This window comes from Drosophila subpulchrella, unplaced genomic scaffold (assembly GCF_014743375.2).
Source record: "Drosophila subpulchrella strain 33 F10 #4 breed RU33 unplaced genomic scaffold, RU_Dsub_v1.1 Primary Assembly Seq51, whole genome shotgun sequence".
In the NCBI taxonomy this organism is placed as follows: Eukaryota; Metazoa; Arthropoda; class Insecta; order Diptera; family Drosophilidae; genus Drosophila; species Drosophila subpulchrella.
The window spans coordinates 495,258-511,817 of NW_023665688.1; the positions used below are offsets into that span (position 1 = coordinate 495,258).

The 16,560-nt window shown below is 40.8% G+C and overlaps 1 protein-coding gene across 1 annotated transcript in view; it reads left to right on the plus strand.

The window, feature by feature from the left end:
• The first annotated feature begins 366 nt into the window (after window positions 1-366).
• The window catches only part of LOC119562484 (lysine-specific demethylase lid), a 44,895-nt gene continuing 28,701 nt past the window's right edge, over window positions 367-16,560 (plus strand). Inside the window, exons 1-2 of the mRNA XM_037875685.1 lie at window positions 367-533; window positions 2,658-4,160. Coding sequence (XP_037731613.1) covers window positions 2,699-4,160 — 1,462 coding nt within the window. The 5' untranslated portion in view covers window positions 367-533; window positions 2,658-2,698. The remainder of the gene's footprint in view (window positions 534-2,657; window positions 4,161-16,560) is intronic.

A 16,560-nucleotide genomic window follows, 5' to 3' on the forward strand; every position in this document is an offset into this window, starting at 1 on the left:
AACAGCTGATCTGGGTAATCGAACCAAGCCTCTTGCTTCTGCGCCTTCCATTTTCGATTGTTCCTTGTCATCACTGTGTACGTTTTCGTAGTGAATGTTAAAATTTTTACTGTCAAGAAGAAGAGGTCAGAGTTGCACCGAACAAACATCGCCTAACTATCGCATAAAAGAGTACGTCAAATTTGGATAAGGAACTAACTGGGAAAAACCTTATGGTTCATCCGTTCTACGGATGGTAGATGGTGGATGGATCCCTGTGGGAAGACGCTATTAAGATCCGATAAGAATTTAAAAGCCAGTGCTTAACAGTTTCCATAAAATCTGGTATTTTTCAAATGTTCTTCATTTTAAGCACTTCAACGAGGGGTCACACTGGACACATGTAGCAGAAAAAACGTAGACATATGAAAAAGGAATCTGAAAAGTAAATTCGCTTGAAAGACAGTTAGCGATTGCTGTGCGCGGTGTTTTTATGGAACATTTTATATCGATTCCTCAGCGAGTGAGCGCGGCTAAAAATCCCTATGACGACAGTGAGTTTTTTCCAAGTAAAAAGTGCCCAAAAACGAGCCAATGTGAGAGTATGCGTGCAAGTGTGTTAGTTTGGGTACTTCTGATGGCTTAAATGTTTAATTAGCAGCGAAAAACTGCCGAAAAGCTCACGCACATCTGGCCAACAGTGATACAACTAGGGAAAAGATGCAGAAGTAGCGCCTATTGCAGATTGTATGGTCTGCAATGGCCAACGGGAAAAACAACCCCCTCACTAGTATTAACAAATGTTTGTATGTGAGATGCTCTCTGCTGGCAGCTCAATCGACGTCCGATAATTCGTAATAAAAGTGAAAATCCGCAAAATAAACGAATGCCTGACCACCAGTTAGGTTAGAAACTACATCGCGCTAAGCAAGAGAATTGTGGAAAACATAGGTCGTTAGAATCTGGCGCACAAATTGCATACGGTAGCAGACCAGCGGCAGCGCTGCAAAGTGCGATATGTCGCTACCCGGCCGCCATCATAGAGAAAAATGTTGTGATCCCACGGCTGGAAAACAGACGGATCGGGGAGCAGTCCGACAGTTTACGAAAAGTACAGTGCTGTATTTACCTTCCAAAAACCCTAGTCTTCCTGTTTCTTACTGCCACGATGAAAATGTTCAATATGGCAGAGCAAATACGAACAAGTTTCAACGTTTACGTCTGTCTGCTCCTGCTGAAAAGTAACCAATACTAAATGCTAATTCCGCCGAAACCTTCCATATACCTGTGTTCGTCCGTGTAAACGTTTGTTTGTAGCTGTTTAAGCTGCGTGCGAGTATGTGCCTGTGTGTTAGTATTCGTCTGAAAATGGAAATTATATAAAAGCTTTCAGCTTAGGCTGCTTTTCCAAGCGATCGGCAAACAGCAGAGCAGAAACTGTTCCTTAACAAAAATAGCAAACAGTTGGTTTAGTTCCATAAAACGACAGTTGGCGCGCCACGCACCACAATCAATATTTCTAATCAAGGGGCAAAGGAACAATATGAGCAGCGCAACAAACTCTACACGCCTCAGCCCGCATCGCTACCGACTTCGCCGCCGTACTATGCTCACTTAATACACAAAAACGGTACTCGTCGCTCATCTCGCTCTCTCTCAAGGAGAGAGCAGACTCTTCCTGATCAAGTAAATCACAGCGCCCACCCACTTTTACTCCCTTTTCAATGGTGGTACTGGCGCCCCACATTCTTGCAAGAGTGTGTGTGCTACAACTACCACCAAAGCGAAGCTTCGTGCCGGCGGCTTCCTTTTGTCTAGCTGGAAAACGAAAAAAATTAGTTGGAAACTCCAACCAGAACCTAAATTAACTGCGATTTGCAACATGATTTTGGTTCGGTTTCAGGGTTTTGTCAGCTTATTTTGGAAAGATATATTTTGCCTCTCTCAAAGTGTGAGTATGTTTGTGTGCCAGTGGTCCTGTTGTAAAACGATGCGTTTAGTCCCCATGTACACACAAATTGTATAATATATACAATGTACATTGTACATATTACATTGTACGTTTTCCTATTGAATTATGTTTATTGGTCGCTAAGTAATACATACACACTCCAAGGAAATCCCCCGTATCCGTGTCCTGGGTTATGCCTGTATTGGCGTGCTCCACTTTTGTATACCACATATTCAATGATGCTTATCGCAGCTGCACTTTCTCTGGCAAATCCCAAATGTAAATGGGCATTACTTCGCCTGAGTCTAGTCCAAAACTCGAGTCTTCGATCCCTCCTGAGATCTTCGATCTCAAGGCTGAGAGCAGGCACCGCAAAACAATAATTACCCCATCTGTGCACTGGCAAAAAAATGAAACGGGGAGTGTACTTATGAACATTTGTATCCAAAAATCCAGCGTAGTTGCAAAGTTTTATCAGCGTCAACAGAAAATACATTTATAATATATGTATAAATATAAGAATAATTATTGTATATATATAATATACCCATACACGCCTTTGATTTGAAAGTTAAACTATCCTTTCTGATTAAAACGATTATTAAAAAAAATATATGGTGCCGAGTTGTAGCGACAACGTAAGGCGAGTTACTGTAGTTGAACAATGTTCGTTGTGCGATTAACATTTTTAAGTTGTCTTACCCTTAACTATTTTTAACCCTTTCAGAGCCTAGGGCAATAATTCTAATCTGAACTCATCTTAAAGCAATGTCCGCCAAGACCGAAGCGGACAACACGACGGCCACCAACTCCGGCAGCGGGGGCGGAGGATTCGGCAGCGGCACATCTGGCGGCGCATTAGCTAACGGAACAGCCACTCCGGCACGTCGCCTTCGCACCCGTAACTCGACGGGCAACGGAACAACCAGCGGAAGCGAGTCGGTGAAGAAGTCAAGCGCCAGCGATGATCCCTCGACCCCAATCACCCCGGCAGGAGCAATAGGATCTCAAGCCCATGCATTGCCATCAACGTCTCCAGCGATGGTGGAACGGCCGATGCCCAGCGTTCCGATGAACCACGCCAGCAGCAGCGTGTCGGCTAGCAAGAAGTACCACAACAGCTGCCCTCATCCTACACCCACGCCCGCGCCTACCGGGCACAAGAAGACGGTGCACACCCAGCCGCACAGCAGCAATAAGTTTGACCAGGGCAAGAACGAAGAGTTTCACTTCGACACGCCGCCAGAATGCCCCGTGTTCCGGCCCACAGTTGAGGAGTTCAAGAACCCTCTGGCCTATATCAGCAAAATACGATCTGTAGCTGAGAAGTGCGGAATAGCTAAGATCCTGCCGCCGGCCACCTGGTCGCCACCGTTTGCAGTGGACGTGGACAAACTGCGCTTTGTGCCGCGCGTCCAGCGACTCAATGAACTGGAGGCCAAGACGCGAGTGAAACTTAACTTTCTCGACCAAATCGCGAAGTTCTGGGAGCTGCAGGGCTCCTCGCTAAGAATCCCAATGGTGGAGCGCAAGGCCCTTGACTTGTACACGCTGCACCGAATAGTTCAGGAGGAGGGGGGCATGGAGCAAACCACTAAGGACCGAAAGTGGGCAAAGGTGGCAAACCGGATGCAGTACCCCTCCAGCAAAAGCGTAGGGGCCACCCTCAAGGCACACTACGAACGCATCCTACATCCCTTTGAGGTATACACATCTGGCAAAGTACTAGGTCCCACACCAGTGTCTGCTGGAGCTGGTGGCACACCTGTTAAACTGGAGGATGGAGGCGGCACCGACTACAAAGCCCACGAGATACCCACAAGGCAGCAAATTGCGCCGCCCAATGACACAAACACTCGCCGCTCCAAGCGTTTCGGAAACTCCACTGTCAGCTGTGGCCTCAGCGGCGTCACAGCCACGGCAAAGCCGTCCGTTGGAGTGTTTGTCAAGACCGAATCCAAGGAGGAGTTTAAGAGGGATCTGCTCAGCAGCTTCAATGCCGTAAACAGTAGTGGCCTGCCACTAGGCTCGGGCGCCCCTGCCAACACACGCGGCTTTAGCCAAAAAAAAGGGTGTGAGCCCCCGGCCCCTATCGTTGACCCGCTGATGAAGTACATTTGCCACATCTGCAACCGAGGCGACGTTGAGGAGTCGATGCTGCTCTGCGACGGCTGCGACGACAGCTATCATACCTTTTGTCTGCTGCCGCCTCTGACTAGCATACCCAAAGGTAAGACTTCCATAGAGGGTGAGGTATTTTCATTTTAAAAGATTTAAATATACGGCACTGGTAAACAAAAACAAAATATCAGCCTTAGTTCAGATCGTATTACCCTAACTTAAAAAAAAATATATCTCTAAAACTGATTTTGTATACCCATTACTCGAATAATAATTACCCTATATTAGATTGGAAAGTATTTAGGGGGTAGACGAAAGCGTATCTGACCCTATAAAGTATATATAATCTTGATCAGGATCAGTAGCCCGGTCGATCTAAACATGTTCGTATGAACGTTGAGATCTCGGAACTAGAATGTTGGGCTTAAGCATGCAGATAGAAGGGAGCGTTTCCGGACCCATAAAATATATTTATAATTTTGATCAGGACCACTATCCGACTCGATCTGTCCGGTTTAACCCTGTGATCCCGGAAACTAAAAGAGCTAGACAGATTTCAGATTTAGATTCCTTATCCTTGTACGCAGCGAAAGTTTGTTACGCGAAACAAGAACTAAAATGTATCATTCTCGTCAATACCTATCGATTAATTAAAAAATATTGCCACGCCCACAAACTTTAAAAAATCGTAAATATGAACGCGGATATTTGGGAAACTATCAAGGATAGATAATTGGGATTTCAGATTTAGATTTAGCCTTGAGGCAGCGAAAGTTTTTTACGCAATTTACATGCTAGAAAGTATTAGTCTCAATACTGATCGATTGACCAAAAAAAGTTTGCCACACTCTAACGCTCAAAAGCCGCCCAAGCCTGTGGCGCACACAATTTTCATGCTAGAAAACAATTTTAACTGAAATTTAGTTTCGTTAATACCTATCGATTGACTGCCGCCCACATAGCCATATATTGAGTCAACGGTAGGTAGCGCATTACAATCTCGCTTTGCTGCTTCCATATCTCCATCTTCCTTTGGTCCTTTAAACTGAGTAACGGGTATCTGATAGTCGAGGTACTCGACCTTAGCGTTCTCCCTTGTTTTGTATGAAACTGATGAATCGTAGGTCATGTCTGTGTTAAATAGAGTGTCCAAATTTTAGCACACGGGATTTTTTAGCAGCAAGCACAGCACCTTTTAAGTGCTTTTTTATGCACTCAGCGCTCAGCAAATATAATATATCCCTGCGGCTCGGAGATTATGGGGTCGTTCTTCTTCTATTTAGAACAATTAAGGTATTTAATGCACCTTATCGCTTTCTGCAGCGTATTTTCCGTTTCCGATTAAATTATATTAATTTTGCAGTTGAGGAAAAAATAACACTTTTGTAGGGACTGCAAATTAGAGATGTTTGAAACTTATATTTAAAAGCCATGTTAGAAATTAGATTTCTTACACAAAAGTAAAAATAGTTAATAATGTTCATATTATTAATTTAGAACTAACTTTAAAAATCTTTGGTCACTAGCAAGCTAGCATTCAATCGGATTTTAAGATTTCTTCACAGATTCGTATTTTTAGTCATATGTTTATTTATATTAATCTTTTTCACGGTTTTTTTTTGTAACCTTGTATTAACCTTAACTTGTGTTTAGTTTTAATGTTTATCATGTTATTGGTCTGTGAGGGACTTACCTGGGAATCTTATGTTTATATTTTTAAAATAACACTCTTGTTTAGTTTGGAAAACTGAAAGCCAACTCCTTCAAATAAGTGTCGCGTGTCTTCCAGAAATCGAAAAGAACAAGAAGCAACAACAACAACGGCCCTGCTAATCCGTTTTTGTTCTGTTCTTTTGGCAGCAGGGTATTTATTGACTTACCAATGTAAGCAAATCGATATATAAGTAAATATTTTTGAAACTTTACATTAAAATAATAACCTTATTTATTTTTTTTAAGAAATTCAAGAATTTTAAATCCCACACAAAGTATTATAATTGTTTGTAAAACAAAACAAGTCGCATTATTTAAAATTCAAGGACGCAAAAACGTGTTGCTATTTTAATTGCTGGGTCTCTTTGCATTTACCCGCATTTTTTCAGGGGAGACATGGCCGCCGTTGTGTTCGGTTCTGCCGTGCTGAGTTGTGCTGAGTTGTGGAACTACAGCCTCAACGGCGCAAAGCGCCTTTTACCGCGTTTAAAAGATGGTCAATATGTGTCAGTTCTTGAGCAATGGTGAATCGTAGGACATGTGTATGTTCAAATCTGTTCAAGCCAAAAGGGCGTTTAATTTCTGGAGGTAGTGTCAAACGTCAGTTTTATCAAGATGTCTACATCTCGCGCGCTTGCACTGCCCTCTGCTCTCCCTCTCCATCTTTACCCTAAGTCTCCTCTCCGCTCTGGAGCGCTTAAGTTAAGTTAGGCTTAAGCAATTCAATTTTCAAAGTGTAACCATAAACACCCACGCACGCACGTCGCGTAAAAAACCCTAAAGTACCCCTGTGGTTTATCGTACCTTCGATATTGGGCCTTCATCCATTTCAGCGATCAAGCCACCCCGCCCCAACAATGGGTACTTGCATACTTTCTGTATTTATCCAGCCAATCTGTTTCACTGGAAGTTAGAAAGCGTGTGCGTATTGAGAGCTGGATGGTCGTAGAGTTTCAGTAAAATGGGCGAGTGATCCGATAACAGATCTGTTAAGTGTTCTCATGAACATGAGTTCTAGGCACTCTTCTTGTGACGGCAAAATCAAACAAGTCAGGCTTTTTATTAGGATCTGTCGGCCAATAAGTAGGCTTACCTGTAGAGATGGAGGGTCGAGATCCCCAACGGGTGTGTATTGCATTGTAGTCACCAGCCGCTAAAAAAAAGGTCACCTAATAGGTAAAATAAATGTACCAATTCTTCTTCGGAAATGGAAAAGTGCGGTGGGCTGTATACATCGGCTAGGTTTAAGAAACCGCTTTAGGTGTTGATGCCATGTCCGTCCGGATGAACGCTGAGATCTCGGAAACTATAAGAGCTAGGCTATTGAGATTTGGCGGGCAGATTCCTGAGCTTCTTACGCAGCGCAAGTTTGTTTCAGCAGAGAGCCACGCCCACTCTAACGCCCACAAACCGCCCAAAACTGTGGCTCCTACAGTTTTGATGCTAGAATACAAATTTTAACTGAAATGTGTTCTCATCAATACCTATCGATTGACCCAAAAAAAGTTTGCCACGCACACTTTAACGCCCACAAACTGCCCACAAACTTCAAGATATTGTAAATATGAACGTAGATATCAAGGAAACTATCAAAGACAGAGATTTAGGATCTCAAATTTAGACTCCGTAGCCTTGTACGCAGCGCAAGTTTGTTACGCGAATATGCCACGCCCACAAACCGCCCAAACCTGTGGCGCCCAAAATTTTCATGCTAGATAAAAAATTTTAACTGAAATGTATTAGTCTCGTCAATACCTATCGATTGATCCAAAAATATATTTGCCACGCCCACTCTAACGCCCCTAACGCATTTCAATCTCGCTTTGCTGCTTTCATATCTTAATTTCCCTTTGGTCTCTTTAGCTGAGTAACGGGTATCTGATAGTCGTGGTACTCGACTATAGCGTTCTTCCTTGTTTTTTTTTTCCGTTGTAAAGGATTTTGGCCACTGATCGATAATCTTGTTCGTAATTCACTTGTATTTTTGTTTCGTTTATGTTACCCGTTTTTAAGAACTTAACATCGAATTTGTTTTCTCCAATTTAGGCGTTTGAGCGATGTTAGATTTCTTGTCAGCGCTTTGTTTGGCACAGCGGCTTCAAGATTATTGAAGACTTTGGATGCATTTGTCTTTTTAGTTGCTTGTGGGCTTAGCTTTCTTTTTATTTGCACGTATCGATCAATTACAGTTTAAATTAATGATCCGTTAACATTTTTCGTATTTTTTGGTTGGGTAGGGGCTAGCTTCCCAGTAAAATCTGACGAAACAATAACTGATCAACTGCAGTTTTTTTGTTTTTTGTGGTGTTTTTTTTTGTCGTCATTAATGTCGAAGTCACCGTTTTAAACGAAGGCATTGTGCTGGTTGTTGTTCTATTAAGCAGATCGTTGGTAATGTTGTAGGGGTCGGGGGACGGGCATTGGGCATCCCACGGCTGTTTTTGTGATGTGCCGCTTGGACACAAATACTTATTCGCTTGCAGTGTTGCAGTTGCTGTTTGTTCTGATAACTCATCCACTCTTATGAGAAGTAAGCGTTGTTTCTGAGTGACATGAGCCCATTATGGCTCTTCGTTACAGAGCTTGCGCTCTTACACGTTAGCTTTATGTGTGACAAACTGTATTATCGTTTATATTAGTAATTAGAACACTACAATTTTCATGGCAACATGAGGACACGTCATTCCTACCTTTAGCGTCTTTTCGCGAAATAGAATTCGGCTATTTACGTAGATTAAAAGGGAATACCAGATTCGTAGGAAAGTATGTAACAGGCAGAAGTAAGCGTTTCCGACCCCATAAAGTATATATATTCTTGATCATGATCAATAGTCGAGTCGATCTAGCCATGTCCGTCTGTCTGTCTGTCCGGATGAACGCTGAGATCTCGGAAACTATAAGAGCTAGGCTATTGAGATTTGACGTGGTGATTCTTGAGCTTCATACGCAGCGCAAGTTTGTTTCAGCAGAGTGCCACGCCCACAAACAACCCAAAACTGGCTCCTACAGTTTTGATTCTAGAATAAAAATTTTAATTGAAATGTATTGTACTCATCAATACCTATCGAATGATTCAAAAAAAGTTTGCTAGGCCCCCTTTAACACCCACAAACCTCCCACAAACTTAAATAATTGTAAATATGAACGCGGATATCTCGGAAACTATCAAAGATAGAGAATTCCGTAGCCTTGAGCGCAGCGCAAGTTTGTTACGCAAACATGCCACGCCCACAAACCGCCCAAGCCTGTGGCGCCCAGAATTTTTATGCTAGTCATAAAATTTTAACTGAAATGTATTAGTCTCGTCAATACCTATCGATTGATCCAAAAAAAAGTTTGGCACGTCCACAAACCGCCCAAGCCTGTGGCGCCCACAATTTTTATGCTAGATAAAAATTTTTAACTGAAATGTATTAGTCTTGTCAATACCTATCGACTGATAAAAAAAAGTTTGCCACGCTCACTCTAACGCTTAAATTTGACTACCGCCCACATAACCATATATTGAGATCGCGGGGAGGTGGCGCATTTCAATCTCGCTTTGCTGCTTGCATATCTCCATTTCCCTTTGGTCCCTTAAGCTGAGTAACGAGTATTTGATAGTCAAGGTACTCGACTATAGCGTTCTTCCTTGTTTTATATAGAATTTTAGAATGTTGGTTGATTATAATAGGGTTTCATTTAATGGTTGGTCAAAAGTATTTGCTCAAAAAAAAACTAAATATAATCATAATTTGAACTTACCTCATGTACATTTTGGCATCAATCGAAAAGTCATTTAAATTCCGTTTGAATGATACAAGACTTTTCTTTATATTTTATAATGTGTTCCAGCTGCGTGTAAATATTTACATAAATATAATACTTCTAATAAAGTCTACTTTAACCACCACTTGTAATACAGTCAACTTCAACTGTTTTTCTATACCTACAATTACAATTTAATTATTTCTCATAAGTAAAAACAAATGCCAATATGACAAACAAACACACAAACAAACGAGCATAAGCGAAGTCTTCACAATTCCCGCAAACATTTTTTTAAACTCACAGCTACTCGCGACCCACATATATTTATTGTACATACATACGCACATCTTCGTTTTCTCCAGCGCACAATGGGTCAAGGGCTCATAACAAATGTTCTTTTCAAACAAGTAAAATAAAAGTCGTAATTTTTCATCCGATATAAGTACATTTTTTGAATTTGTCTATCCTAGCGCCAGTGTGACCGTATGTCTTTACGGACTTCGATTGGTTCCTAAATTCCAATATTTTTCTAGCCCTGTTCCCTTTTCTTTCTTCTAAATTCCGCGCTAAGCTAATTAGTTGCCAGTGTGTGAGCCAGTTTTAGGCCAGTATAAACCTTTCAGTTTCAAAAAAGGTTTCACTTGTGAATCACCTTGTGAATGCCGTAGGACATGTCCTCTTGCACAAGTGAAGAACAAGTGACGCTCCATATAGAAAATTGTATGACAATTTTTCGAAGTCCCGCGGAATTTCACTTGTTCCTTATACTCATTTTTCGTATGGCTTGTCACGTGCCGGTGACACGACCCACGTGAAATCAATTGTGAAAATCAGAATATTTCCAATGAGTTTTCACTTATGAAATCACATGCAAGTGACACGTCCCAAGTGAAATGACTTGTGAAATTCAGAATTTTTCCCATGAGTTTTCACTTATGAAAATATAGAATTTTTAATACATACAATTTTATTTACATTTTAATTAAATCGTATTATTCAGATTTTCAATAAGGGGACAATTATTATTAGTATTTCTGTTTTTTGTTTTGTTAGTTTGTTTTCACGTTCGTCATCGCCTTTCTCAAACGTTTGTCCGGGTCCTCGGAGTTCTTGGCCAACGCTCCTGAAAAAATGTATGGGCATATGATTAAAAAATGCGTTTTACTTGTTTGTATATTTACCTTTTAGTGCTGTGTATAAACTCTTTGCGGCATCTTTTTTGGCACAAAGCATTTCATCATCCACTTTCGGCTAACGGAACCCATTGAATACCTTCAAAATTTACGTACTTTAAACTAAGATCAATTCACAACATCTTAAACTTAATGTAGCACTTACCTGACTTTAATATATTAACTAAACGATTAAAGTTACTCTGCTGCGCACAATTAAAATGGATGCTTCCCTTTCAATCACTCAAACATAATGCACCAAGTCTTCTTCTCACCCCTTTACTTGATTTCTTTTGTTTTCTCTTCGCTGTTGGCGCGTGCCACTGCATCTATACCCTTTCTAAAGCGAAAATTATCCGACTATATAATTTTTACTTCTTGAGTAAAAAATACAATATGAATTTTGTAAAAATGTTAATAATAAAATGTTTTAAATATTTAAATCAATTTTAACGGACTAAATTTCTATAACTAAACAAAAAAATTATATTGTAATAAAAATGTATAATAAGTAAACATAACATTATAAGTAAATTCAATTTACTTAATTTTACTATAATCAAATAATTTACTTTTATAAAACAATAAACAATACAAACAAACAATATATTAGGGCATTCACATGTCGCTGCGCCACGAAAACTTTTCCGCCGAAATGTTAGTCGCTAGCCGAACATAACAGAGAGACGCAAAAAAAGTAATGGACCGGTCGAAACTTGTCTCTGAGAGCGCCGAGTGCAGGCAGATTATAAGACAAAGAAAGAGAGGAAACTTCTGAGTATCTACCTCTCTTTGTTGCACGATCGTTTTCGTATGCAGTCTTCTACGCTGAGCCGACTTCTCTGCTGACGTCAACAGCGGCACAGCGTTTTAGGCAGAAAAAACAAACAAAAAGCTTTTTGCCTTGAGCCACGTCACCGCGTCCCTACTGCAGAACTGAAGGGAATGTTCCGTTCTGGCGGCAGGCGAGAGCGAAGCAGACACCAAATCTATACTCAAGGCGAAATATAAATAAACGTTTAGCTCAGATCCAGTAACTCAGTCCCAAAATTCCACGTCATGGCTGTCGGCTCCGTCTTATCGATACAGAGGTTTTTTCGGGCAATTATCTTCACTGGTCGACTTTCCTGGACCTTTTCACGGCGATATACATAGACAATCCAAGTCTAACGCCCGTTGAAAAATAATTCCACTTAAATTTAAAACGCGACGCTCATTCCACATTCCCCACTCACCAATGATGGCTTTCGCTCAGCCTGAAAAAATCTAACGAAGCGTTTGGAAAACAAGCGACTGTAGGTGAACAGCCACCTGCTGCTCTCAATCATCAATTCAACCATCAATTTCAGAATTGCACAAGAGCTTACAACTTGATCACTTGCAAAAGTCGGCATCATACATTGTTGCATTTAAGCAACCTTTCTACAACAACTTCGATACAGTCCGACGCTCCTATGCCAACGTCTGCCTCAATTGTAACAGAATTTCATCCTATTCAGCGCAAATTTTCTAAGCACCAGAATTTTCAGCACTGGGCTACGTACAAAAGCTCCCTCCTAAAAATAATTGTCCGACTATTTGAATCCTTACTCCACTTTTGGTGGCAGACGTTCCTGAGGTATTATATCCTACTAATACAGAGTCTGCCAAAAGATTCATCCTTTACGGGAGTGCCACCACTTTCTGCGGCTTAGCCCCAAGAAACAGCTCCAGGAAGTACATATCTACAACTACTGCTCCAATTGCTTGGCCCACAATCATTCCAATGACTTCTGCCGCAAAAGTCACAAGAGTAGAAAAGTTATTCTCTCCTGGAGTTTTCTCGTATTTTTCCCAGCAGCAACGGTGGCTCGAAACGCTTCAGATAAGTTCCACTTATTATTGTTATTTGCCGGTCATACAAACCTATTCGACTAACTTTCTGTATAATATATAGTCTAAATTCAAAAGTGATTAATCCGACGAAACGGCATTTAATAAATGTATTTCAATTCCGTTATTTGTGCTCGACAATATTCCAGTTTCCTTTGCGATCATTTCAATTTCATGTGGCAAATGGTAAAGGCAGCATATGGCTCAGATTGCGCACTAAATCCAAGTATTACTAAACGTACTCCACTTTTGAAATGTTTACCGCGCAGCTCATGAAACAAATTCAACAGGGCTCCTCCAAAGTACCTCAAGTTCCAGTAGCTTCGTTCCAAAATTTAAAGTAAAAATCAGATTTTGCTCTTACTGTCAATACCCATATACATTCCAAAAACTATTGAAATCGGACCAGTCCTTTAAGAGTTATAAGAAAATAAATAATCAATATGTTGCAAATTCACATGCATCAAATTAGCTGTTTTAACTAATAAGCCACCTTCCCGCTACGTGGCGCTATAGGCTAGGTGACGGTAGGTGGCGCTATAGGCTAGGTGTGTTAGTGAAAAAAGCTGATTTGCTGCAAGCATATCTCCATCACTCTCGCTCTCCCTTTAGCTGAGTAATGGCCAAGGCCATCGACTATAGTGATTTCTTTGGTTTGGATTTGAAAATGTGGCCGCCAGATTAATATACTATATAAAAATTAGTCAGGTTTTCTTCCTGACGCTATAACTCCAGAACGCACGAACCGATTTCCACGGTTTTGCATTCGTTGGAAAGGTCTCGGGCTCCGTGAGGTTTATAGAAAAGAAAATTCAGAGAAAATTTCAACACAAAAGCGGGAAAATAGTTTTTACATACAGCGTCATCTCTGATACATAGCATGAACTACAAACCAATATTTTAAGTAGATGGCGCCGGTGCGTGATACATTGTTTTGACAACTACTCATTGTTCTCTGTTAATTTCATGTGACAAACCGGTACTCGATCAAGCTGTGACATAGCTTTGGCGTTACGTACTGCACATTCTGCGTTTAAGTTGCCACTCAATTTAAACGGAATTGATAATCCAACATGCAATATTTTCCGATCCAGAGCAATGGGAATATTGTTGATGCAATGCAAGCTCATTGTTTGGGATGAGTGCACAATGGCACATAAGAAATCACCTGAAGCACTTAACTTCACACTGAAGGATCTTCGGCGAAATAACAACATCTTTGGCGGTTTGATGATATTGTTGGCAGGCGATTGCAGGCAGACGTTGCCAGTAATTCCAAGTGGAACGCCTGCAGATAAATTGAATGCTTGCCTGAAGGCATCACCTTTATGGAATAACGTAAAAAACTTTATCGCTAACCACTTATAAGAGAGTTCAACTTCAAAATGATCAAAGTGCAGCACAATTTTACAAACAATTGTTAGCTGTTGGAAATGGAAAAGCCCCAGTTGATGCAACATCTGGATTAATTACTCTTACCAACTACTTTTTCCGATTTCTTTTTCCTAACATTAGTGAGAATTATCAGAATTATGCTTGGTTAAGTCAACGAGCCATTCTTGCCGCAAAGAATAATGATGTACACGGACTGAATTTCACCATTCAATCAAAAATTGCTGGCGATTTGGTGATATACAAATCCGTTGATTCCATAACAAATCCCGATGATGTAGTAAATTAACCAACGGAGTTTTTGTACTCTGGAGTTACCAGGATTTCCACCACATAACTTGTAACTCAAAGTTGGTACAGTTATTATGATATTGCGTAATTTAAATCCACCGCGACTTTGCAACGGTATTTGACTTTCGATAAAAAGACTTATGCCGAATTTGATTGAGGCAATCATTATTAACGGAAAGTACGCAGGTGAAAATGTGTGTATTCCTCAAATACCAATGATTCCGACTGATCTTCCGTTTGACTTCAAACGATTGCAATTTCCAGTTCGCCTTGCGTTCGCAATGACAATTAACAAGTCGCAAGGCCAATCGCTTAGTGTTTGCGGAATAAATTTAGAAAATCATTGTTTTTCACATGGGCAGTTATAGGTTGCGTTTTAACGAGTTGGGAAACCACCCGCTTTGTTTGTGTTAACGTTAGACCAAAAACCAAGAAATGTGGTTAACCAAAGAGCACTTCAATGAAACGGATAATTTGCGGACACGTGAAACGCGTCGATTCAGTATTTACTTTGGATTCACTTTCATTTACTTAGAGAAGTTCAACTAAATAACACTTCATTTTTGTAATCGAAATGAATTCATTACTGTTGTGAAATGAAATTTAGCACGTAGATTGACTTTGATACACAAAACAAAACCCCCTTTACACTTTTAGAAAATCATTTTTTTAACAGTATGTATGAAAGTATCTATCAGGTAGATGGACAGGAAGCATGTACCATTTCGGCCATGTCAATATAGCAGGCGGTAGCGATCCCAAAAGTAAGCTTCGCTGGCTCCAGGGCCATCTTGCAAACGAGCTCGTCGTGCGAAAAGACACAGAAGCGGCGGAGCATAGAATAGTGGTTAACTTACTCACGCCCCATCTTCAGCCAATCGGCGGGCGCAAAGTTGACGGCTTCGGCAATGTTATAGCCCTGGTTAAAACCTGCGTGATAGGCCCGGGGAAAAGTGATCACAAATCACCGGCATGCTGATCGGTGTGGAACACCGGCAACGCGGTTATTCATCAGGATGTTGGGATTCATGATGGTCACCAACTCGTGAAGCAGATCTGGCTGCGATGATAAAAGTTAAGGTGCTGCCTGCTTCATAGTCTCTCAAACTGCTCTGCACAGGACCCCGGCACACCATACCAGGTTTTGGTTCTACCCATTGAAGATAGTTGATCGAGTATGCCCACGTACATCCACAGTGCGATCATGCCGCTTACGCACGTCGTGTAACAGCCCGAAAGTTCTCCCGTTTTTTTTGACCAGTTTTACTGGGATTCTACAATTTCAGTGATCAAGCTACCTCACGCCACAACAAATGTTTCGATTTAAATAATTTTAGGCATGTAGATAAGTATTGGTAATAAGAACAAAATCTCTTTTTACAAAATATTAAAAAATGTGGGCGCTAGACGGGATTCAGCGTCTACGAATGTGCGTGCTTAATCCCAACATTCTAGCTCTTATAGCTCAAGAATTTGTTTACATATAAGTGAACTCACCAACTGATATATATCTTTCCCTATCTGTACTTAATATTTTAAAGTAAATATCGATATCTCTTTTATGTACTCGATATCCGGTTGCAACGTGTGTGAAAAGTGGCAACGCATCGCCATTCTCACTTGTTGCCAGAATTTTACGAAGAACAGTTCATTAAGCGCACGTATTTTTTGTTAATCCAAGTTAATCAGTCGAAAGGGATTTAAAGCATATCATCATTGTATTTATTGTTTTATTATTTTTCTTCTGAAAAGAGGACCCTGAAATTTTTGGGGGCTCAACCGGGATATAACCAACCATTCGATAAAACATTAACCTTTAATATAGCAAAGAGGGCTGGCGTTGAAAGCAGACACAGTTGGTGGCCTTTGCACAGGCAAGATCTAGGAGAAGCAGCAGGCACGAACTGGAAGCAGTAAAGATACAGCGAGCAAGATATTGGTTTTGGTGTGGTGACGATGAAAACGCTACAAAAAGCGGAAGTAAATACGACGACGAACAAACGCGACATCATTGACTGGCTTTACTTTTGGCGGAGTGTTGCCGGAAAGTTTACTTCAAGTCGTAGGTGAGGTAGTGGGGTAACACTGAAATCAAGCAGTTCCAGAGACAGGGTGGTTTAATCTATTTACTATTTGCTTTTGATACTATATTTAAGAAAACATTGTTTAAACCTATTTATCTACAAAACAAAGTTGTAAAATGGAGAGGTGCGAGATCTTGGCATTGCTAGTTGAAGTTGTCGGAGTTGCAATTGGGTACGACTTGATTAAAAGCGGAATTGCCAAAGAAGATTCTTGACCTACTATGGCTAAAATAAC